General features: G+C 47.3%; 1 protein-coding gene across 1 annotated transcript in view; it reads right to left on the bottom strand.

Moving 5' to 3' along the window:
• DIAPH1 (diaphanous related formin 1) overlaps window positions 1-26,144 on the bottom strand; it is a 266,129-nt gene that overhangs the window by 171,465 nt on the left and 68,520 nt on the right. The window contains exons 5-12 of the mRNA XM_069763736.1: window positions 19,093-19,223; window positions 18,078-18,155; window positions 14,830-14,893; window positions 12,959-13,098; window positions 12,602-12,707; window positions 10,889-10,999; window positions 9,443-9,561; window positions 2,974-3,090 (exon numbers count right to left, since the gene is read on the bottom strand). Of these exons, the coding sequence (XP_069619837.1) occupies window positions 2,974-3,090; window positions 9,443-9,561; window positions 10,889-10,999; window positions 12,602-12,707; window positions 12,959-13,098; window positions 14,830-14,893; window positions 18,078-18,155; window positions 19,093-19,223 (866 nt within the window). The remainder of the gene's footprint in view (window positions 1-2,973; window positions 3,091-9,442; window positions 9,562-10,888; window positions 11,000-12,601; window positions 12,708-12,958; window positions 13,099-14,829; window positions 14,894-18,077; window positions 18,156-19,092; window positions 19,224-26,144) is intronic.

Raw genomic sequence — 26,144 nt, 5'->3', positions numbered from 1 at the left:
TCTTAGAAGAATTAAATGCAGTGTACACTAGTGAACCTACAGTAATGAATTTCTCCGATATGGGCTTACTACAAGGAGTAATTTGAGCACAGCAATGCAAAGACTTTGACGTGCACTTTTTATATAAAAATTCAGGGACCATTTATGCATCTATGGCACAGCACAAAATGTTTTCTAAACCTAGAAACTAGTGTCCAAACAAGAATGTGCAAAATCATATATTTATGGACAAAAAAAACAGATAACGATTTCTGCGAGTCCATTCTTTGTGTCCCTATGTAATCCATTCTTCATATGAACAACTTAATAAATAAAAGGACAAGTTCCTATCTTTATACTTGTAATATATCCGTGAAAACACATGCCGTGCGGATGGTGACCCGTGTGTGGCCCGGTGACTTATGAAGGGCCAGTCTGATCTGTAACACGGGTCGGAGTAGCACAGGCGGCGATTGGTTTTACGGTCATGTGAACTAGCACCTCGGCTGGACTGGTCTGTGCGCTCTCAGCTTGGCATTTTCATACATTTGTCTAAATGAGCCCCAAGCAATCTGCAGCACCTTCTGCCTTCTCCATAAACAGTCTGCCCTAAAGAGGAGAACCCAGTGGTAATGGGGTCACTAAACTGCTATTATTTCGGCCCCTAATGACCCGTCCTGTGCATCGCAGCACGCCTACAGAAATCTACATCTTTATACATCACTATTGCTCCACGTGGTCCGATGGGTACAGACTAACCTCAGCCCACCGTGACACTGCGAGACCCTCGGCTGATCATTTCAGAATTCCCAACTGGTTAGAAGGGTTCCTAGATAATCATGAAGGCAGAATCAGCAGTTCCTTGGCGATTTGTTTTAATAAACTGCTTGAATTGTCCCAGAAGTTCCGATTCCTGCCAGTCTCAGCCAGGTCTGCCAAATGTGTGCAAAGGTCGGGCGAAGGGTGAGCATGCCCAATAAACTTACAATAACGGAGCCAACTGGTGGCCATTTCTAGTAGAGCCGCACAGTAGCTAAAATATGCACCAATTTACAGCACACACTTGAGACAAGAGTACAAAATGTCAGTGTTGATGAATTGTGGCCTAAGTGTCCTCCTTCAGTGATCAGCTGTAAAAGTGTCTGATTTGTATTTCTTGGGGGTTGGAGGGAGTAACAGGCACATGCAGGGAACACAAAGGCTGCACTCACACTTGTGTTTGGTAAAGGCACGGCTGCGGCTCGCCCCAACGACGGCTGCGGCACCCCCCAACTATGGCACGTGCACATCGCCCCAACGACGGCTGTGGCACGCCCCAACGATGGCACGTGCGGCACCCCCCCAACGATGGCACGTGCGGCACGCCCCAACGGCGGCTGCGGCACGCCCCAACGGCGGCTGCGGCACGCCCCAACGGCGGCTGCGGCACGCCCCAACGACGGCACGTGCGGCACGCCCCAACGACGGCACGTGCGGCACGCCCCAACGACGGCACGTGCGGCACGCCCCAACGACGGCACGTGCGGCACGCCCCAACGACGGCACGTGCGGCACGCCCCAACGACGGCACGTGCGGCACGCCCCAACGACGGCACGTGCGGCACGCCCCAACGACGGCACGTGCGGCACGCCCCAACGACGGCACGTGCGGCACGCCCCAACGACGGCACGTGCGGCACGCCCCAACGACGGCACGTGCGGCACGCCCCAACGACGGCACGTGCGGCACGCCCCAACGACGGCACGTGCGGCACGCCCCAACGACGGCACGTGCGGCACGCCCCAACGACGGCACGTGCGGCACGCCCCAACGACGGCACGTGCGGCACGCCCCAACGACGGCACGTGCGGCACGCCCCAACGACGGCACGTGCGGCACGCCCCAACGACGGCACGTGCGGCACGCCCCAACGACGGCACGTGCGGCACGCCCCAACGACGGCACGTGCACCTCGCCCCAACGACGGCACGTGCACCTCGCCCCAACGACGGCACGTGCACCTCGCCCCAACGACGGCACGTGCACCTCGCCCCAACGACGGCACGTGCACCTCGCCCCAACGACGGCACGTGCACCTCGCCCCAACGACGGCACGTGCACCTCGCCCCAACGACGGCACGTGCACCTCGCCCCAACGACGGCACGTGCACCTCGCCCCAACGACGGCACGTGCACCTCGCCCCAACGACGGCACGTGCACCTCGCCCCAACGACGGCACGTGCACCTCGCCCCAACGACGGCACGTGCACCTCGCCCCAACGACGGCACGTGCACCTCGCCCCAACGACGGCACGTGCACCTCGCCCCAACGACGGCACGTGCACCTCGCCCCAACGACGGCACGTGCACCTCGCCCCAACGACGGCACGTGCACCTCGCCCCAACGACGGCACGTGCACCTCGCCCCAACGACGGCACGTGCACCTCGCCCCAACGATGGCACGTGCACCTTTGCTCCATTCAGGATGGAAACATGATAAAAACTAGACAGAATAAACACAACATGGTCTTATCTGAGTATAAAGGGAAGGTAATGAGAATGATCTTCACCTTTGGGGTTCAGAGAGTCACAACCCCGGTGTCAGCTTATAAATTGGCTGCTGCAGATCCACAATATGGAGACACTTGTTAGACTGGGAGTGAGTGGGTATATATCGCGCTGCCAACGGTCCAGGAGGAGAGAGACACCAGACCAGTTTAAATGCAGATTTTATTGGTCAGCTCATTTTGAAGCATACATCATCAGGACAAACCACGGTGATCATGGATCAGTGTATCCATTCCGGTCTCCTACTCCATCTTGCACCGCTGGCAGTGCGGATTTATACCCACTAACTGCCCGTCCAACAAGGACCACTCAGGATGGGGCTCTCCGCAGTCAGACTCTCAGAGATCAGCAATGTATCCCCTATACCACGGCGAGTGCTTTAACTTATGATCTTGAAAATACGGTAACTTTGAAAATGTTTTTTGACTTGTGAGGATTCCATACCTGGCATCATAGTCACTCCGGATGAGCAGGAGATGCTGCAGGATGGAGAGAAAGAGCTGCTCTGCTGAGGAATCTTTCACGGTGTTCTGCAGAACCTGGAAGACTTCTTGGACATCAGTAAGGACAGAGTCAAGGAAAGCAGATTATAGAACAGAATCCATAGTCATCAAGTTATCCTGTACCACCCGGACAGGAGAGTGTGACCCGTCACTGGCAGCAGGGATGGTGGGACGGCACGCTTCAGTCACTGTGCAAACAGACCTAAGGCAGACGAGCACATTCACTGCTGCAGCTCGGGCCGTCACATTAAAACGCAGCTCACAGGATTTTTTTCTTTCATGACGTTATTACATACGCAGTTATCTAGATTTTTCATTTTCCCTGTAACGCTGCAGTGGACAAAAAAATGGTCTATAATACTTTGTATGTGGGCGAGATCTGTGCATATAATGGTACATGTGGGTGACTGAACTATCTGTGATTCCAGGAATGGGCTACTTGCTGCAGCTGTAATAAAATCACACTTTCCTCTGCTGCAGATCTACCAGATCTCTGACTGCTGAGCTCTGTATAACCAATTGGCAGCTTTCTGTGTGCACTGTGCATAGGCAGAAAGCTGCCAATGGGTGGTGGGGCGGGGTTGGACTACCTGGCTGCAGGTTTATTAGTCTTCTAGTGATAATCTTCTGATAAAACCTTGTTTTTATTTTTTTTAAAGCAACAAGCTGCAGCCTAGTAAGTGACATCACTGGAATCAGGGTTTCTGTCTTTACACTATGTATGCTGCTCTCAGATTAGGAGGAAAAATCTGCTGGCAGATTAACTAGCGCACAACACTTAATGGTGGAAATAAGTGTGGATTTATCTATTCTCCACTCGGTGAGTTTGTTGCGTTCCTTTCATACTGTGACGAAGCTTGCCATTAGAGCGCCACTAGGGTACGCTCAGACAGTACGGACTCGCACAGGACAAAACAGCTACCAATGTTATAGTTAATCCAATGCAGAATTGTTCAGTTACAGTGCCTTGCTAAAGTATTCAGCTCCCTGGAACTTTTCAGCCTTTTCCCACATATGCTTCAAACAAAGATGATTCTTCACCAAAAATGAACCACAAGTGGAACACAATTGTGAAGTTGAGCGAAATTTATTGGTTATTTTAAATTTTTGTGGAAATTCAAAAACTGAAAAGTGGGGCTATAATATTATTCGGCCCCTTTACTTTCAGCGCAGCAAACTCACTCCAGAAGTTCATCGTGGATCTCTGAATGATCCAATGTTGTCCTAAATGCCTAATGATGATAAATATAATCCACCTGTGTGTAACCAAGTCTCCGTATAAATGCACCTGCTCTGTGATAGTCTCAGGGTTCTGTTTGCAGCACAGAGAGCATCATGAAGACCGAGGAACACAACAGGCAGGTCCGTGATACTGTTGTGGAGAAGTTTAAAGCCGGATTTGGATACAAAATTATTTCCAAAACTTTAACCATCCCAAGGAGCACTGTGCAAGCGATCATATTGAAATGGAAGGAGTATCATATCACTGCAAATCTACCAAGACCCGGAAGTCCCTCTAAACTTTCATCTCAAGCAAGGAGAAGACTGATCAGAGATGCAGCCAAGAGGCCCATGATCACTCTGGATGACCTGCAGAGATCTACAGCTGAGGTGGGACAGTCTGTACATAGGACAACAATCAGTCATACACTGCACAAATCTGGCCTTTATGGAAGAGTGGCAAGAAGAAAGACATTTCTTAAAAATATCCATAAAAAGTGTTGTTTAATGTTTGCAACAAGCCACCTGGGAGACACACCAAACATGTGGAAGAAGGTGCTCTGGTCAGATGAAACCAAAATCGAACTTTTTGGCAACAATGCCAAATGGTATGTTTGGCGTAAAGGCAACACAGCTCATGACCCTGAACACACCATCCCCACTGTCAAACATGGTGGTGGCAGCATCATGGTTAGGGCCTGCTTTTCTTCATTAGGGACAGGGAAGATGGTTAAAATTGATGGGAAGATGGATGGAGCCAAATACAGGACCATTCTTGAGGAAAACCTGTTGGAGTCTGCAAAAGACCTAAAACTGGAACGGAGATTTGTCTTCCAACAAGACAATGATCCCAAACATAAAGCAAAATCTACAATGGAAAGATTCACAAATAAACGTATCCATGTGTTAGAATAGCCAAGTCACAGTCCAGACCTCAATCCAATCAAGAATCTGTGGAAAGAGCTGAAAACTGCTGTTCACAAACGATCTCCATCAAACCTCACTGAGTTCGAGCTGTTTGCCAGGGAAGAATGGGCAAGAATTTCAGTCTCTCGATGTACAAAACTGATAGAGACAAACCCCAAGCGACTTGCAGCTGTAATCACAACAAAAGGTGGCACAACAAAGTATTAAGTTAAAGGGGCTGAATAATATTGCACGCCCCACTTTTCAGTTTTTGAGTTTCCACAAAAATTTAAAATAACCGATAAATTTTGTTCAACTTCACAATTGTGTTCCACTTGTTGATTCTTCACCCAAAATTTACATTTGGTATCTTTATGTTAGAAGCATGATATGTGGGAAAAGGTTGAAAAGTTCCAGGGGGCCGAATACTTTTGTAAGGCACTGTATATGTGGATTTCTGTGGCAGATCAGCCGGGCACACACAGAGCCCCGCTCACCCTATATATCGCCAATCTGCGGCAGATCAGCCGGGCACACACAGAGCCCCGCTCACCTTATATATCGCCAATCTGCGGCATATCAGCCGGGCACACACACAGCCCCGCTCACCTTATAGATCGCCAATCTGCGGCAGATCAGCCGGGCACACACAGAGCCCCGCTCACCCTATATATCGCCAATCTGTGGCAGATCAGCCGGGCACACACACAGCCCCGCTCACCTTATAGATCGCCAATCTGCGGCAGATCAGCCGGGCACACACACAGCCCCGCTCACCTTATAGATCGCCAATCTGCGGCAGATCAGCCGGGCACACACAGAGCCCCGCTCACCCTATATATCGCCAATCTGTGGCAGATCAGCCGGGCACACACACAGCCCCGCTCACCTTATAGATCGCCAATCTGCGGCAGATCAGCCGGGCACACACAGAGCCCCGCTCACCCTATATATCGCCAATCTGTGGCAGATCAGCCGGGCACACACACAGCCCCGCTCACCTTATATATCTCCAATCTGCGGCAGATCAGCCGGGCACACACAGAGCCCCGCTCACCTTATATATCGCCAATCTGCGGCATATCAGCCGGGCACACACACAGCCCCGCTCACCTTATATATCGCCAATCTGCGGCATATCAGCCGGGCACACACACAGCCCCGCTCACCTTATAGATCGCCAATCTGCGGCAGATCAGCCGGGCACACACAGAGCCCCGCTCACCTTATATATCGCCAATCTGCGGCAGATCAGCCGGGCACACACACAGCCCCGCTCACCTTATATATCTCCAATCTGCGGCAGATCAGCCGGGCACACACAGAGCCCCGCTCACCTTATATATCTCCAATCTGCGGCAGATCAGCCGGGCACACACAGAGCCCCGCTCACCTTATATATCGCCAATCTGCGGCAGATCAGCCGGGCACACACACAGCCCCGCTCACCTTATATATCGCCAGTCTGCGGCAGATCAGCCGGGCACACACACAGCCCCGCTCACCCTATATATCGCCAATCTGTGGCAGATCAGTCAGGCACACACACAGCCCCGCTCACCTTATATATCGCCAATCTGCGGCAGATCAGCCGGGCACACACAGAGCCCCGCTCACCTTATATATCGCCAATCTGCGGCAGATCAGCCGGGCACACACAGCCCGGCTCACCTTATATATCGCCAATCTGCGGCAGATCAGCCGGGCACACACAGAGCCCCGCTCACCTTATAGATCGCCAATCTGCGGCAGATCAGCCGGGCACAAACACAGCCCCGCTCACCTTATATATCGCCAATCTGCGGCAGATCAGTCAGGCACACACACAGCCCCGCTCACCTTATATATCTCCAATCTGCGGCAGATCAGTCAGGCACACACACAGCCCCGCTCACCTTATATATCTCCAATCTGCGGCAGATCAGCCGGGCACACACAGCCCCGCTCACCTTATATATCTCCAATCTGCGGCAGATCAGCCGGGCACACACACAGCCCCGCTCACCTTATATATCTCCAATCTGCGGCAGATCAGCCGGGCACACACAGAGCCCCGCTCACCTTATATATCGCCAATCTGCGGCAGATCAGCCGGGCACACACAGCCCCGCTCACCTTATAGATCGCCAATCTGCGGCAGATCAGCCGGGCACACACACAGCCCCGCTCACCTTATATATCGCCAATCTGCGGCAGATCAGCCGGGGACACACAGAGCCCCGCTCACCTTATATATCGCCAATCTGCGGCAGATCAGCCGGGCACACACAGCCCCGCTGACCTTATATATCGCCAATCTGCGGCAGATCAGCCTGGCACACACAGCCCCGCTCACCTTATAGATCGCCAATCTGCGGCAGATCAGCCGGGCACACACACAGCCCCGCTCACCTTATATATCTCCAATCTGCGGCAGATCAGCCGGGCACACACACAGCCCCGCTCACCTTATATATCGCCAATCTGTGGCAGATCAGCCGGGCACACACAGAGCCCCGCTCACCTTATATATCTCCAATCTGCGGCAGATCAGCCGGGCACACACACAGCCCCGCTCACCTTATAGATCGCCAATCTGCGGCAGATCAGCCGGGCACACACAGAGCCCCGCTCACCTTATATATCGCCAATCTGCGGCAGATCAGCCGGGCACACACACAGCCCCGCTCACCTTATATATCTCCAATCTGTGGCAGATCAGCCGGGCACACACACAGCCCCGCTCACCTTATATATCGCCAATCTGCGGCAGATCAGTCAGGCACACACACAGCCCCGCTCACCTTATATATCTCCAATCTGCGGCAGATCAGCCGGGCACACACAGCCCCGCTCACCTTATAGATCGCCAATCTGCGGCAGATCAGTCAGGCACACACACAGCCCCGCTCACCTTATATATCTCCAATCTGCGGCAGATCAGCCGGGCACACACACAGCCCCGCTCACCTTATATATCGCCAATCTGCGGCAGATCAGCAGGGCACACACAGAGCCCCGCTCACCTTATATATCGCCAATCTGTGGCAGATCAGTCAGGCACACACACAGCCCCGCTCACCTTATATATCGCCAATCTGCGGCAGATCAGCCGGGCACACAGAGCCCCGCTCACCTTATAGATCGCCAATCTGCGGCAGATCAGTCAGGCACACACACAGCCCCGCTCACCTTATATATCTCCAATCTGCGGCAGATCAGCCGGGCACACACACAGCCCCGCTCACCTTATATATCGCCAATCTGCGGCAGATCAGCAGGGCACACACAGAGCCCCGCTCACCTTATATATCGCCAATCTGCGGCAGATCAGCCGGGCACACAGCCCCGCTCACCTTATATATCGCCAATCTGCGGCAGATCAGCCGGGCACACACACAGCCCCGCTCACCTTATATATCGCCAATCTGTGGCAGATCAGCCGGGCACACACACAGCCCCGCTCACCTTATATATCGCCAATCTGCGGCAGATCAGCCGGGCACACAGCCCCGCTCACCTTATATATCGCCAATCTGCGGCAGATCAGCCGGGCACACACACAGCCCCGCTCACCTTATATATCTCCAATCTGCGGCAGATCAGCCGGGCACACACAGAGCCCCGCTCACCTTATATATCGCCAATCTGTGGCAGATCAGCAGGGCACACACAGAGCCCCGCTCACCTTATATATCGCCAATCTGTGGCAGATCAGCCGGGCACACACAGAGCCCCGCTCACCTTTTACATTGCCAATCTGAGGCTTTTCAGCATGGCATCCACAGCCTGTGCATATTTCTACACTCATTTTTCAGAAATGTGAAATGCACAGAAAATACCACGTTCACAGACATTGCAGAAATAATGCTAGCAGATTCCCAAAATGTTTAACCTGGCTCTACATCACCAAAGATTTACTGCATTTTCAATTAGAAATGCCTTTTATTAAAACATTCAATCTTTATGTGAATCTACTGATATGATTGGGAAGTTTACACTCTTATCTACAGCAAAGTTAAGGTTTTCTTTGATAACCAGGATACACAGAAGAAGGTGCGGTGCTCTTCGTGATGTGAATGGTGGAATATCTGCTGCAGAGTGACTGTAGCTCTAGGTAAAAACCAGAGGGTTATACTGCCACCCAGTGGCTAAACTAGAAAACTGCAGGAAAGGAATATATCTAGTGGGAAATTAGACAATAAACCATGTTGTGTTATTACAGTAATTCTATTATGACGACCCCTGCGGCCGTACTTCTGACTCCCTGCGTCCATCCACACCAGACTTTAGGAAAAGGATATTCCATCTCGACTCGAATGTCTTCAAGTCGTCCACGTAAGTCATCAGCGTCGTATTCACTGTGCTCCAGAAACACGGTGACCTGCACCTTCAGCTCATCGTTCTCCATCGCTTGCAGTTCCTAGCACACAAAGCCTCATTAGTAAACGGAAGAGAACGGTCCTGGACTTTACTGTTCGAGGAATAAAGTGGGTTATATTCACCATGAAGGAAAAATATCTAAAGAGGCCACCTATTTATCCACATTCTAGTATGCCGTCACCACAAAGGATATATGGAAGGATATATGGATGGAGATGGAAATAGAGATATTATATATATATATATATAAAAAATCTCCATCCATATATCCTTCCATATATCTATATATATATTTATTACTGTGCTATCACCACTTTATGCACCGACAGTACTTACTATTTTATATCCATATTTTAAGGATTATTGTAGTCTATTATTTATACATTATATACGAGAGCCGGGAACAGTTTCTCATATTGAGTGACCTTGAACATATATAGTTTATGATTGCATGATTTCTTTTTATTGCAAAATAAGAACTTTCGATTTTTTGGACTTATGTGAACCTGCCAGGTCTCCAAAATGCTATTAATCTGCAGGTATAGAGTTAATCTGCAGGTTAATACACCTCCAATGCTATCAGGCTGCCTGCACTAACTGTGCGGCTACTGGGAGAAAATGAGCTTTATTTCTCCTGGAAACCGCCGGCTTTCAGTCATAGAGGCGTGTCAGAGGAGTTTTAGTCACCACTCCGCACACAGCGAGTGTCGGCTGTCCGCACGCCCTGGCACTTTAACCGATCGCTAGCAGTGCAATGCATTTGTACAGAGCGAGCTACTAATCAAAGTCTCAGGGAGTTGCAGACAGCCGCCACTCACGGTGTACAGAGCAGTGACTGCAGCTGCACAGAAACGCCTCTGACTGAAAGCCGGCGGCTCCCAGCAGGAATTAAGTTACATTTCTAACAGAAGTCTCCCTTTCAGTGTAGTGACCAGACAGCAATGTAACGCCATTAACCTGCAGACTGACCCTATATCTTCAGGCTTATAGCATTTGGGGACATGACAGGCTCCCTTTAATGTCCTTTTGCATTAGAAGTGGTAAGCAGAGACCACGGGCAATCTTGGCACAAACGCACGTCGTCAGAGAATTGATACTACAAGTATTCCTTTTTGATGTTTTACTGTTGTGAGACTTTTTTTTTTTTTTTTTTAATTCACGCGGTTGTAGAAACGCTTTAAATGCAGCAGCGATGTGAGTCTATACTGGTGAATGTCCTCCTAGAAAGAATAAGTCAAAGACTGAAATATGGAAAAGAAGAAAAAAAAATATCAACAAAAAGTCTCCCAAACTTATTGTGTCTTAGAAACCGCTGCTCAAATTAAAACCTAAAAAGTAAAAAAAAAAAAAAAGTAAAAATCTCTTACCTTCAGCAACTGACTCAGTCCAGAACGCATCAATTCACTGCGTATGTGGACTCGGAAATCCAGCTCTTCTCCTTGGATGATCATGGCATTGATGAGGAGCATGCAGCTCACCTAAGGGATTAACAGACTCCCTGAGAATTCTATATGGATGGCACATACTCTGACGATGGTGCGGGGTCAGGTACTGATCCGACCCGGTCCCTGCTCATCCACCACAGCACTGACTAGGCTTGTGACGCCAGGAATAGGTGGGCCAGTTTAAGCCTTTTCTCAATGAACTAACAGTATAAATGTCGCCCAGCGCAGACACGTTCCGTGCACGTGGCAGCCGACTGGTACAGCAGGGTGTGGACAACTGGTCTTGTTTTGTTTTCCTGGACCTGCACGTTAACATGCAGTAACTTATTACACAGCAAGAAAGCTGAGTCTGCAAACCCCAGACAGTCACCGTCACCCCCAGTCTGCAATTGCGCCCCCCACGCAGGTGAACTTACAATCCTAACTCGGAGATTGGTTTATGAAGGGGTTGGCCGGTGCCAGTCTCTTTGGTGTGAGAGGTTGTGCGGATATATGTGCAAATGCGGCATTATCAGTTTCACTCACGTCCACATGTGGAAGCGAGTGAATCCAGTCAAGACTAAAAATTGTTAATCTCAAAGGGTGGATTATAAACTTTATCAAATAAATGACTGGCTACTCTGGGCTAAAATTAATGGGACTAAAACGATGGGCCCGAGTCATCACGAGTGGCCCCAAATTCATTAAGAGACAGCATCTATTGAATTTGGAGCATGTCCCAAGGGGTGTGTGACGCTCCAGATACGCTTCCAAAACACGACCCGCCTCACCGCAGCCCAATTCAACAACGCTGATTTATAGTATGCCATAAAAAAAAATGGTGCAACTCCAAAAAGCGTCAATTGTGTGACACTAAAGTTTTGACAGCACTTTTCTAGTATTAAAGCTTTGATGAATCGGGCCCAACGTGTATATGTAGCAACCTGGTCATATTTCATGCCAAGTCATGTCTGCGATCTATCAGGTGCCCACATGGTGGCCAGTCTTTGCCTACGGTGTATGATTGCTGGATTCTGACAAGGAGAAGGTGTTCTAGGGGTTGGGCAGCGCCTATGTCTTCTGCCAAACTTACACTGGGTGCAGAGAACCGCTGCTGAAGGTCGGCAGCTCGAGCAGAGAACATGCACATGTCCTATTGTGTCAGCCATCTAGTGAGGACACAACCTGCTGGATGCCAGATGGCCAACCTCCCTTGGAGTGGAAGATAGGTGGGCTCTCCCCCCCACTGACAGCTGCGAGCAGACCCCACACCAGGCACAGTATATGGAGTCAGATACATCCGCTCTGTAAGCTGTATGATGGATGGCAGCTCTCCAGTGCTGCAACTACTACTGAGCTACAGCAGCGCATGTACAGAGCTGTGCTGTTCTGTCTCCATACAGTGTGGACCTCCAGGGACCACCGCACACACTAACAGCTGATCACTGGGGATTCTGCAGCAACTCTCTTTTCCATCCCATCCTAAATGGCAAGAGTCCGACATTTAGGAGTTATTCTGCACACGTCCCAAATTAACATAGGACAGACTAGGACGCATGTACGTCACCTCGCGAGCGTGGACCCCCCACAGAATGGATATTGATGACCTATCCTATAGATAGGATATCAATATCGTAGTTTAACTTAAAACCATACCTTAAGGGCAACGGTCCCATTTTTCAACCCATCCAGAAGGGGTTTAAATCTTTCCACTTCATAAATTTCTGCTCGGTCAGTGAGAGCCCCGAGGACACGTTCATGCCTGCACAAGGAGACAGAGATATGACATGTACGGCAGTATGGAAGAAGGCTGGCACCAAACATACGTATGGGGTAAAGCCAACCTTATAGCACACGTTACTGACAGAAGATTGGGAGAGCCCCTGAAATATCACACTGTTACTCTACTGGAAAGCCTAGCTGGCTATGCTTCTCTACACAAGGGGTAAAGTACATCTATAGCAGGCGGCATAATAACCCAATAAGAAATCAATCCATAGTAAATGAGCTTACATGTCCTCGGGCTGCGGCAGAATACACAGCGCAGAGAGCAACTTCAGAGCATCAATCATCATGGCAGGAACATTGGGATCCACCGCTTTAGCCAATAGTAAAACTCCATCCTCTGCGTCCAACATGGTCTTTATGCCAAACTGGATATGGAGATGAAAGAGAAGGCGCAACGCTTTATACAAAATATACACACGAGGAATGGTAGTAGGAGGAGGGTAAAACAATTAGGACAGAGACACAAAACTTTGCAAAAAGTTTTCATCAACTACTTCCTCAATGTCTGTATGCAACAGGCACGTCGTAAAGGAGATCTTCAGAAAGTGGAATAAGTGGTACATTATTTTAAGCAATCCTGTGGTCCTTCAATTGCAGATCATTTTTTTTAAAGAACCATTTTACTTGCAGAACAAGCTGTAGCACTGAATGAGATCATTCATTTTAACAAATAATGCACCGAAAAAAAGAAAAAAAAACAAAAACAACAATGGTATAAAGGTTTATTTAAAAGGGAAAAAATAATTGGATGTGACAACGTGTTTCTTCAGGTCAGTAGAATTACGGTGACACCAAACCTGTATACTTCATTTATTACTCTAGTGGCTAAAAAAAACAACTATTTTTTGGGTAACGGCCTGCTTCTATAAATACAATTTGGAGTAGATAAATCATTTAAATAGTTTTGCATTGCATTTTTTTAAGACGTAAAGTGTCAATTCTAACTTTTTTATTTCTACGCATAGTTTGCCATTTAATGTCTTAAACTAAGCACTCTTACAGACACTGAGAAACCAAATAGGTTTTCACTTAAGAGAGGAAAACAGGGGTGAAGCAACCATTTAAAAAATATATAAATAAATGTATTAATTTGTCCTTTATTATTTTAGTCTATAGAGAGGACTTGAATCTGCAATTTTGTAGAACTAGAGGAAGGCAGCAAAGAACAGAGCTCCATACAATTCGGAGCCCTATCCTATTCCACAACTGATCCAAGTACCACTCAACTAAGAGAAATGACAATCTCATCATTACGTTAAAGGTCACTATTTGGAAAATTACTAGAACCTTGACGGTATCCTTAGGTGCAGTCACTATGATAAACTAGCAGCACCCATGACTAAGATGCAGGAGGGATGGAGACTGTCAGGAGGTGGCAGGGACCTCACAATCACCAGACCCCAACCCCACTGAGTGTTTGAGATGAGCTAGATCACATAGTGAAGGCAAAACAGCCAACAAGTGCTCACTGCTTCTAGGACCTTCCTGAAGACTGTTGGAAGCAATTCCAGGAGACACCTGATGAAGCTGCTTAATGAAAATTGCAAGGCTGTTAAGCTGTCAAGAGTAAAAGGCGGGGTACTGGAAAGAATCTAAGGTTTAACATATATTCCGGTTTGTTTCACATGTGTTTAAATATTTGTTCTTTTTTTTTTCCCGCTTTCAGTCAGAGTATACAATGTGCACATACCAATAAGAATAAAGCAGACCACTGCATGAACCGGTGTGCCCCAACTTTTGACCGGTACTGTATATACTGCAATGCTTCGGTATATAGTGGAATTGATGTTTTCCTATGAAGCCCAGTCAGTCACCAGCCTGGATTCATAGCAGCGACGATGGCAATCCACCAGCTCCTCATGGGACATCATGATGCTCTAAGGAGTTATAGTAGTTGCTCCACTGTAGACATTGACAGCACATCACTAATATATAGGTCCGACGGCTTTAACAGCTAACAATTTCTAGAAGACATTTGTAACGACACTAGGAAGGCACGTGACACTGTCTCCTGTCTGTTCTGACACATTGGGCTCAGTCTGACTCCAGATGATCCACCCAGAATGTATGGATTATTTTGCCCTATATGCACTTACATTGTTGTTCATGAAGGCTTTCAAACATCTGATGATTTCATGTTCACTCTTCGAATCACGAGGGCTAAACCAAGGGAGAAAAAAAACAAAACAGATATTTTTATTAGTAATGTATTCCATGAAAACATATAGACTGCACAAACAGTAACCCGAATAAAGCCGGCTGGACAACCATTTACCATACTATATGATTGATCTGGGGGTATGATAACATCCCTAGGACTAAGATACTTTCGCAAAAAGGGCAGTATACCTCCGCATGCTCAACATCAATTGTCACAAGACAACGTTATGTTCTCAAACATTATTTGAAATCTTCTAAAAAAAAATGACTAACTGGAAACGTATGTGTTGTGTGACCGTAGCTAATATGTAAACATGGGACCACTCTTACAGGCATCATGTAGAAGGCAGCCAGGAGGACATGTGGCGGCACATGTAGACACGAAGGCGCCACACTATGGGACAATAGACACTGAAGCCCTACTTCATCATTGAGGTTTCTCCACTTTCCTGGAGTAATTTTTTTTTTATCTTTTCAATGGCTTCAGTAAATGCACCCTATTCTCTATACGTTTTGCACCAGTTTTAAGTCTTTCCTTGCATATATAAAGATTTTAGACCTTTCCTGATAGGCGACTTTCATCACTGGTCCTTCTTTTTGGTGCAGCTCACTACAATCCATGCTTGGAGTAAGGTTTCAGTGCGCAGTTTTCAATTTAGTGCATTATTAGACAAATGTGCAACTTAAAAGATTTGCAACTTTTGGTGCCATTAAGTAACAAAAAATGGGTAAAAATAAACAGCATTTTTGATTTTGCAAAAAAATTCAGGTGACATTTTGAAGAATCTGGCAAGAAACATGTCAGTGAACACAACAAGTAGAAAAAAAATAAAAGGGACTTCAACAATTCTCAAATGATGATTTGGGCCCAGTGTGCTGCTGGACAGTGCACCTTGGAGAACTGGCTTTCAGGCAAACTCTCCCGTGGATCTAATGCTAATAAGGGGGAGGGAATATCTCAGTAATGCAACATCTGATGGGGAATAAGAAATCAGGTATTCATCCGTACTGTGGGGTCTCAAAATTCTCAAGGGCTCCAATTACAGTTCAGTATGACATCAAGGTTACAAGAAGCCGCAATAAATGTAATTTGATGATCACAGTCTGGTACATGTCAGAATAGAAAGACAGTACTATACAATTCGGTCCAGAAATATTTGGATAGTGACAAATTTTGGCATTTTAGCAGTTTAGAAAAACATTCAAGATTCAGTTCTATAAGCAACATGGGATTAAAGTACAGAATCTCAGATTTAATTTGTAGGCAGTCACATGATAATTGGAGTAAGGGTTTAGAAATTACAGCTCTTTAATATGTAGTTGCTTCTTTTTAAAAAAAGAGACCAAAAGTAATTGGACAGTTATCTCAAAAGCTCTAATGGGCTGCATGAGCTTTTCCCTCATTAATCCATCATCAGATAAGCAGTAAAATGCATTTGGAAGTTGTTGTTGTGAACCTACAACATGCGGCCAGAGGAGCTTTCAATGGAAGAGAAACTGACCACCATTAGGATGGAAAAAAGAAGACATTAGGGACACAGCAGAAATGTTAGAAGCGGCCAAATGACTTGTACATTCTGCAAAAAAAAAAAAATTGCACTGGTGAGCTTGGGAACTCAAAAAGGGCTGGACATCCAATGTAAGGCAACAGTGGTGGATGACCGCAAAATCATTTCCATGGTGAAGAGAAACCCCTTCACAACATTCACTCAAGTGAAGAACACTGTCCAAGAAGTTGGTATTTCAGTATCTACGTCTACCATAAAATGAAGACTTCATGAAAGCAAATACAGCACAAGGTGAAAAACATTATTCAAACTTAAACATAGAAAGGACAGATTAGACTTTCCCCAAAAAAACAGCTAAAGAAGCCAGTCCAGTTCTGGAAAAGCATTCTTTGGACGGATGAAATAAAGATCAACCTGTATCAGAATGATGGGAAGAAGAAAGTATGGCGAAGGCTTGGAACAGTGCGTGATCCACCCCCTGTAAACATGGTCGAGGCAGTGTGATTAGATGGTCATGTATGGCTTCTAATGGCACTGGGTCACTAGTGTTTATTCATGATATGACTGATCACAGAAGCAGCCGGATTAATTTTGAAGTGTACAGGGCTATACTTTTTGAGAATCAACCAAATTCAGCAAGATGGATTGAAGGGCACTTCACAGAACAGATGGAAAATAACCCAAAACATACTGTGAATGCAACCCAGGAGTTTAAGAAAAAGATAAATATTCTGCAATGGCCGAGTCAAATCACCAGATCTCAACCCAATATAGCAGCATTTCACATGCTTACCGCACCACTTCAATGGGGGTCTTTTTCAGTGAGGGACTGGCGCCTTAAATGTAAGCCCCATTCCCCCAGTTATATATTCACCCTCTGGCGACATCACAGTTTTTTCGGAAGTCAGAAGATCGGTCACAAGAGTGCAATGCAAGTCTATGAGAGTCCGAATGAGGCCTCGTAGACCTCTGCACAGCTGCATAAATCACTGAAGCTGCAGGCAGGTCACTTTTGCCAGAGACCACCAGCAAAGACTGATGAAAACGCCAGAAGGTGAGTATGGGACAAGGGACTTACATTTAAAGAACCACTCCAGCAGTGCAATAAAAAAAAAAGGCTGGAGTGGTGCTTTCAGACAAAAGTTAAGACCCACAAGTACGCAACTGAAGTCAGCTACAGTAAAGGCGAGCAAAAGCATCACAAAGGAGGAAGACCAGCGTTTGGTAACATTCATGGCTTCCAGGCTTCAGGCAAAGGATTCTCTACAAAGTATTAAAAATGAATTTATTTACTTATGATAAAATAAATGTGTCTAATTACGGTACTTTTGAGCCCCTGAAATGAGGAGACTTTGAAGAAAAAAGGTTCCAACTGCTAAATACGTCACCTCCTTTGTTCAACCCTTTCCCAACACTGGACGTACCAGTATGTCCGATTTTGCAACAATATGTTCCAGCGAATGGATATAACGGTACGTCCTGGCAATCGTGCGGGCACAGGGAACTCAGCTTTACTGATAACTGAGACCTAGCTGTCACCAAAGAAAAAAAAAATATCGGAATCAGTGGGATCCATTAAATATTGGAGAATCAGACACTGTCCCAATATTTCTGGACCTAATTGTATGTACCATGCCTAAGGAAGAACGATTGCGTGTGTGTCACACCATACTTACAATGTCGGTTCATCTTGAAGTCGTCGTAGAATATCAAGAAGACAGGCAAGACCTTCTGCACCAAAATTTTGCACCCAGCTACAAAACAAAAAAAAATCACTCATTATAGGGCTCTTAGGATATCAAAAACATGTAATCGCTAAAGAAGAGGGAAGGTGACATTGACGTTAAATCTTAAGATTCGTTTTCCAGAACTTCGATATTTTGCAAATAGGCCATCAATATCAGATGGGTGAAGGTCTGACACCAAACACCCCACCAATGAGCTTGTTTTCCTGCATAAAAAGCTGGAACAGCGCGGCTCCGCAAACTGTGTAGTGGCTGTTCGTGAATACCGCAGCTTAGCTTCTATTCAGTTCAATGGATGTGGAGCTGCAGCCCCAGAGAATGGCCACTACAGTGTGTGCTAAACTGTGCTCCACCGCGGGGTCTGATAATGGCCGATCGGTAGGGGTGATAGGATAGGTTTTTGATTTTAAAGGGGTTGTCCACTACTAGGACAACCCAGTCTTAAACGAAATGTTTGCCCCGATAAAAATATAAAGCCTATACTCGCCTCCTGTGCCAGCGCTGTTTCAGCACTCGCTCTCCCCGGGGCCCAAGTGTGGTTGTTATGACACGTGATCCGGGTGCCCAATCGGTGCTGTTCTCATTGTCTCCACCTTTGTACAAACTGAACATTTAGAGGCAGTCCGGGCTGCAGCTGATTCAGTTTGTCTGAAGTCAGAGACAGCGACTGCAGCGCTGATTGGGCACCAAGTGTCATTCCACCACACCACAGCCCTGAGACCGCGAGGGCCGACACCGCTGGAACGGAGTCGGCATGGGAGGAGAGTACAGGCTTTATCGTCTTATTGAGGCCTAACGTTTGAGAAGGGGTTGCTCTAGTAGTGAACAACACCTTTAAGTCCGAGGCTTCCTAGCTTGGGTGAAAAAGACAAAAAAGCATCAGAAACCATTTTCTGAGAACCCAGCAGAAGTGCCTGGTTTCTTTGTACTGGTCCCCTCTACTTACCTGACTGGGTTGTTATTAAGTGAGACTCTCAGGGACTCTAAACAGCTCAGGAGATTGGAGTCCCCCAAACCGGACTTTAGATCCTGGATATACATCTGTGCAGACCTTGCACTCTCCTTTTTGTTCATCCCCTGCAATCAAAGCAAACACATTATAAGGTTCTATAGACAGATTGCAGTATTATATGTGTTATTTGTTAGCGGCTATCCGGCGCTGATCGTTACCTTTATCTCTCCGCTTCTGCTAGTTAAGTGTGAAGTTAATTTATCCTTGCGTCAGTATGATCTAATTTTTCAGGTATGAAGACATTTTGATCCCACTTTCCATGATTAGTAAGTGGTTTCTATTTATGGACAGTAATATCGGATCAAAAAACAGGTATGCAAATAGATGACATGTTACTGGGCCGATCGTGAGGTGAGGTGTACATGATCGTGACATTACTGCTATATAGATTACATTTATCAATCGGAGTGGATCACACACTTTGATCAAATTCCGTGAGCCCATCTGCCAACAACAAGACCAGATCTTCAGAATGGACGCTATACTATAGTGGTAAGCCTATCGGGCCTAAGCACTCGCTGTTAAAGGGCTGGTATGATCTCACTCTGATTAAGAAGAGCCTTAAGAAGCGCTGGAGGGGGATAGAAGCTCACACAAAATAGGGTGATGCCATCAGGGAAGGGTATAATCAATGGTAGATCGCACCTAAAAAGGTGGTGTTGTGTGCAGGCACAACATCTACAGCCCCGTAATCAGAGAAAAAGTCTTCCAAAGGTATAATGGCAAAAATAGAAGCGGACACGTTTAGTAGGGCTGCGCTGGGGGAATGTAGGGCCTGGGGTTTCCAAAACCTTTTTTATTAATACCAACGCGTTTCTGCACCAGAGCGGCGTCTTTCTTAAGGTATAAAAACCAAGTGATTAACTTCTCACTTAGTTTTTAATCCTTGAGAGATGCACAGATACGGTGTAGAAACGCGTGGTATTAATAAAAAAATGTTTCTAAATCCCAAGGCCCTACATTCCCCCAGCACAGCTAGAAGAGCCTCAGACAGATAAGAGGTCTCAGTCAATATGGAGGAAGGCACTTGCCTCCATCGAACATACACTGAAAAACAAAACTGCAAAGCACATCCTAGCACAATGAAATAAATGCACCAATGCAGATGGCTGCGACTTCATTGTGTAGGCTTAGTGCAAGGAGGAGTGGTAAGTATGTAGTGTAGGTTCTTGTCTAAGGCTATGTTCACACGTTGCGGTTTTGCATTTTTTGCTTTTAAATTTTGGGCTGCGTTTACAGTACCAGCAAAGTCTGAGATTTCAGAAATCACACATTGGTTTTTTTTCCTGACTGATTTAGAAAACTGCAGCATGTCACTTCTTTCAGTGTTTTTTTTCACCCATAGGAAACAATGGGCAAGCGCAAAAACACAGCAGAAAGCATTAAGCTACTTACTGGTAGCGGCATTTTTCGGAGGCCCATGACAGCACTACGAGAGAGGGGATCCGCCCTTCAGGAACAGGAAACCTACAGATACAAAAGGGCGGTACCTCTCCCCATGCATCAGTTGTATATTAGAGCCTGAGAGGACTACCGCGGTTAGTAGCACACAAACATACATTATATACAGTTTATGTCCAAAAATAATCAATCATAATGAACTATATACCACACGTGAGATCTATCTATCTCATTATATACATTATGGGAAGTGCAACCCCCACGTGAATAGGGAGGGAACTAAGGGTGCTGTCATGGGCCTCCGAAAAATGCCGCTACCAGTAAGTAGCTTAATGCTTTATTCGGACTCCCATGACAGCACTACGAGAGAATTACAGAGATGTAAACTACCTTAGGGAGGGACTATAGCCTGTAGCACCCTTAACCCGAAGGTGAGATCAGAAGAGAACCCCAAGTCCAACCTATAGTGCTTGAAAAAGGTGGAAGGGGATGACCACGTAGCTGCCTTACATATCTGGTCGATGGAAACTCCAGATCTCTCAGCCCAGGATGCAGCCATGGCCCGAGTGGAATGTGCCCTCAGATTCTGCGGAGCTGGACCTCCACCTGCAGTATAAGCCAGAGAGATAGCCTCCCTAATCCACTTCGCTAGCGTGTACTTTGACACTCTAAGACCTTTCCTGGGACCTTGGAAAGATAGAAACAACGCCTCCTCTCTCTTCCAAGCATCAGTGACTGATATATATTCTAAGAGACATCTCCTAACATCTAACGTATGGAGTAACTCCTCTTTGGAATTAGAAGGATTAGGGAGAAATGATGGTAGAACTATCTCCTGAGATCTATGAAATTCTGAGGCCACTTTTGGTAAGTAAGCTGGATCTGGTCTGAGGACTACTCTGTCCTGTAGAAACTCTGTATAGGGGGACAGCCTAGAAAGAGCCTGTATGTCTCCTACCCTACGAGCAGATGTAATTGCCACCAAAAATGCTGTTTTGAGGGATAGTAATTTAAGTGAGGCTGAATGTAAAGGCTCAAACGGTTCTTTAGTCAAGGCTGAGAGGACTAGGTTAAGATCCCAGGGCATTGACCTATTCCTGTGTATAGGTCTGGATCTACTAGCTGCTTTGATGAACCTTGATACCCAATAATTACCAGCAATGTTGCAAGAAAATAAGGCCCCTAGGGCTGAGACTTGTACTTTTAGCGTACTCGTGGATAGATTTAGCTCTAGCCCTCTCTGCAGGAATTCTAGAATCTGGTTAATTGGTAAACCCTCTTCGATATTAAAATTTGAAGAGGCCAGAAACTTCCTCCAAGTTCTAGAGTAGATCTTAGTTGTTATGAGTTTTCTACTCTTCATAAGGGTATCAATGAGGTTTGGAGAAAATCCTCTGTTTTTTAACAGTGACCTTTCAAAGACCAAGCCGTCAAATGTAGACCCTTCACTTGTGGATGGTTGATCGGACCTTGATGAAGTAGGTCCGGGATGTCTGGCAGTACCCAGGGGTCTTCCACCGACATGGTCCTGAGCCAGGAGAACCAAGCCCTTCGGGGCCAGAACGGAGCGATCAGTATGATTCTCGCTTGATCCTCCCTTATCTTTCTGACCACCAGAGGCAACAGGTTTAGCGGGGGAAACGCATAAGCCAACCAGAAATCCCATCTGATCAGGAAGGCATCCACTACCAGCGGATATTCCCTGGGATTCAAGGAACAGAATTTTTTCGTTTTTCTGTTGTCCTTGTTGGCAAATAGGTCCACCTCTGGATGACCCCACCTGCGGACAATCTGGTTGAAGATTTTTGTGTTCAGAGACCACTCTCCTTGTCTTAAGGTGTTTCGACTTAGAAAGTCCGCCTTTATATTTTCCTTCCCTTTTATATGTACTGCGGATAAAGATAGAAAATGGTTTTCCGCTATCTGGAGCAGGCGGTCCGCTATTTCCATCAGGGACTCGGAGCGTGTTCCACCTTGGTGATTCACGTAGGCCACTGCCACCTGATTGTCGGAGAGGATTTTGACATGGTGACCCTGTAGATACACGAGGAGTTCCTTAATTGATAATTCAATCGCCAACAACTCCTTTTGATTAGAAGAGGCTGATGTTTGGGGGTCCCATAGACCCTGGACTACCACGTCACCCATGTGTGCCCCCCACCCTGTGGGGCTGGCGTCCGTCGTAACTACCCGAGTCACTTGAGTCACCCAGGGAACTCCTGCTGACAGATTGTCTTCCCTTAGCCACCATCTAAGAGATGTCAGAACCTCTGGACTCAATGTCATCTGACCCTGCAAGGAACCCTGTAAGACTCTGTCATAATTCAGTACGTCAAACTGTAAAGGTCTGGAGTGGAACTGGGCCCAACGGACGGCGGGAATACAGGAAGTTAGGGAACCTAACAAGGACATAGCCTGTCTAAGAGTCATGGTTGGTTCTTTAATTGCTTTTAATACCTGTTGTTGGATATGGCGCAGTTTATCAGTTGGAAGACAGCATTGTTGGGACTCGGAATCTAACAGCAGACCTAGGAATCTCTGGTTTTTTAGGGGTTGTAATCGGGATTTTTCATAATTCACGATCCAGCCCAGATTCTCTAGCTTAGATATAGCTGTTTTTACCTGAGCAAGGCAATGGTCTGCTGAGTTCCCAACTATCAGGAAATCATCCAGATAAGGGATTATGAGGATATCAGATTCACGTAAATGCGCCATGACCTCCGCAACTACTTTAGTGAATACTCGGGGAGACGTTGAGAGGCCGAAGGGAAGGGCTCTAAATTGAAAATGTCGAACAATACCCCCCATAGACACCGCCACACGTAGAAACCTCTGAAAGTTTTCATGGATAGGAACATGATAATACGCATCTTTTAAGTCCACAACTACCATGAAGCAGTGTTTGAACAACATTTTAATTGCAGAGCTGATTGACTCCATTTTAAATGTGGCTTTAACCAGGTATTCATTCAGGGATTTAAGGTTAATAATAGTCCTAAATGATCTGTCTGGTTTCTGGATCAGAAAAAGGGGAGAGTAGAATCCACTCCCTCTTTCTGACTCTGGAACTTCAATCAGCACGTTTTTGAGGCATAAACTCACAACTTCTGCCTCCAAAGCCGTCTGTTCAATAGTGGAGGAACGTAAGGGGGTTAACATAAATTTATCCCGAGGCCAGTGAATAAATTCTAATTTCAGACCTTCTGAAATAATACCTCGGACCCAGTCACTATTTGAGATGTTAGACCATGCGGAAGAGAAGGCTGACAATCTCCCTCCCACAGGGATCGCTAGTCATTGGTCCGGTTTCTTACGTTCTTTTGAGGAACGGCGGAACATGTAACCCGTACCTCTCCTGCGTCTATCCTCCCATCTAAAATTCTCTCTAGCGGGTGAGGATGCGCGCTTCCTTCCGCGACCAAATCTCCTCCTGTTGAATGGACGCCGATAAGAAGATGATGACAAACTCGGGAATTTTTTCTTGTCATCTCCAGCCTTTTCAAGCAGGTCATCCAAGGTTGGTCCGAAGAGGTATTCCCCTTTGCATGGGATAGCGCATAATTTGGACCTTGATTGAATGTCACCCGACCAACATTTCAACCACAGGGCTCTACGAGCCGCGTTGGAGAGTCCTGCTGCTCTGGCCGCCATCCTGACCGAATCGACCGACGCGTCCGACAGGAAAGCCGCAGCATCTTGAATCACCGGAAGCGCACTTAGAATGGAACTTCTGGAAGCACCTTCCTTAAGCTGGGATTCCAACTGTTCCAGCCAGACCATTAGGGATCTGGCTGTACAAGTCGCAGCCACCGCTGGCCTCAACGATCCGGCTGCCATCTCCCAGGTACCTTTAAGGAAGGTATCCGCCTTCCTGTCAAGGGGGTCTTTAAGGGATCCCATATCTTCGAAAGGTAATGCGGCCTTTTTTGATGCCTTTGCTACCGCAGCATCTAATTTAGGGGCCTTGTCCCAGGTATCCACAGTCGTATCCTCAAAGGGATATCTGCGTTTTAAGGCTGGTGGTAATGAGCCTTTCTTCTCCGGTTTCTTCCATTCCCGGAGAATCAGGTCTTGAATTTTATCATTCACCGGGAAGGACCTACGCTTCTTGTGTTCCAAACCACTGAACATTAGTTGCTGACGGGAAAGCGGAGTCTTAGGTTCTTCTAGGCCCATCGTACCTCTGACCGACTTAACTAATTTATCTACCCGGTCCAGAGGCAGACAGAATCGGCCAGATTCCTCTTCTGATGACGAGGAAGAGAGATTTGAGCCATAGGAAACTTCATCCTTATCTTCCTCTGATGAATCAGAGATCACCGAGGTTCTCTGTTTTGAACTCCCCGCCTGGGACATAGACCGCAGGGATTCCCTTACTTCTGTACGGATCATCTCACGCAGATTAGCCGTAGAAGCAGATTCTTCTGCTACCTAGGGGAGGACAATAAGGGTGATACCATCTATCTAGCCTGATGTCACTCAACCCCTCCACTCCTGTAGACCTCACCGTCTGTTGTATACAGGAGGCGCATAATTTTTTAATATAAGAATCTGGTAACGGGACTTCACACAGGGCACACTCCTTATGTTTCGACTTTGCACTTTTCTTTCCCTAAAATGACAAAGTATAAGGGGCCCGCGTCACTGAGTGAGCATTCACGTAGATCTCTTACCAGTGTACGCCAAAAAAGGTACCGGAACACGAGGGGGTTCTTTGCCAGTCGATGCTCTGGATCCCTGCTTGGACGAGCTTTTACGGCTGGACTGGTCACTTCTGGCATGCTCCTTCTCCGTGGGCTTTTGTCGCACGTCCTCCGGCAACTGAAGCTGCCGCTCACCATCACTCTCCATGATGTGGATGTGACCAAGGGCAGAGCTCTATTCCCAGCTCCTGCTTAAATCCCCCTCAGATCCGGTCAGCAGGCTGCCTGGCGCCACTCCTATTGGTTCCGGCTGATGAGACTACATCTGGGGGGTCAGCGCAGTGTGTGAGGAGACCGGCGTTCAGGATCGATGGGCGCCGCCATCTTGGATGAACTGCGCATGCGCAGTCACCCAGAGACCGGAAACGCCTGCTGACTCCGCCCCCTCGACGTCACTGCACCGGAAACGCTCCAGCTAACGCTGAGAGCGAGCAGGACGCCGAAGAGCACGCAGCAGCGTTCCGGATAGCGTTCCCCTCCTGGCACCGCTACATCACCACCGTGCTGCACCACCACATGGACCGAAGGAGCAATATACTTACCGGCGCCGGCGCTAACGGAGATCAGGAATCCTCTGGACTCTGCTCCCTGCTGTCTACATCACTGACGTGCAGTCCAGCCAGGACCACCGTGATGTCTTCCAGGAGCTTCCGCACCGGTCGAGGTAGGAGACCCCCCCGCTACCTGATTCGACCGGCCGGCCTGGGATCCATTCTACGAGATTCATCTGTAGGATCCTGCCCCTCCAGGAACAGGAAACCAACTGATGCATGGGGAGAGGTACCGCCCTTTTGTATCTGTAGGTTTCCTGTTCCTGAAGGGCGGATCCCCTCTCTCGTAGTGCTGTCATGGGAGTCCGAATTAACGCAGGTATACATTTTT

Source organism: Ranitomeya imitator, chromosome 4 (assembly GCF_032444005.1).
Source record: "Ranitomeya imitator isolate aRanImi1 chromosome 4, aRanImi1.pri, whole genome shotgun sequence".
Lineage (NCBI taxonomy): Eukaryota > Metazoa > Chordata > Amphibia > Anura > Dendrobatidae > Ranitomeya > Ranitomeya imitator.
The sequence above is the reverse complement of the archived record's forward strand: the minus strand, read 5'-3'. Positions and strand labels throughout refer to the sequence as shown.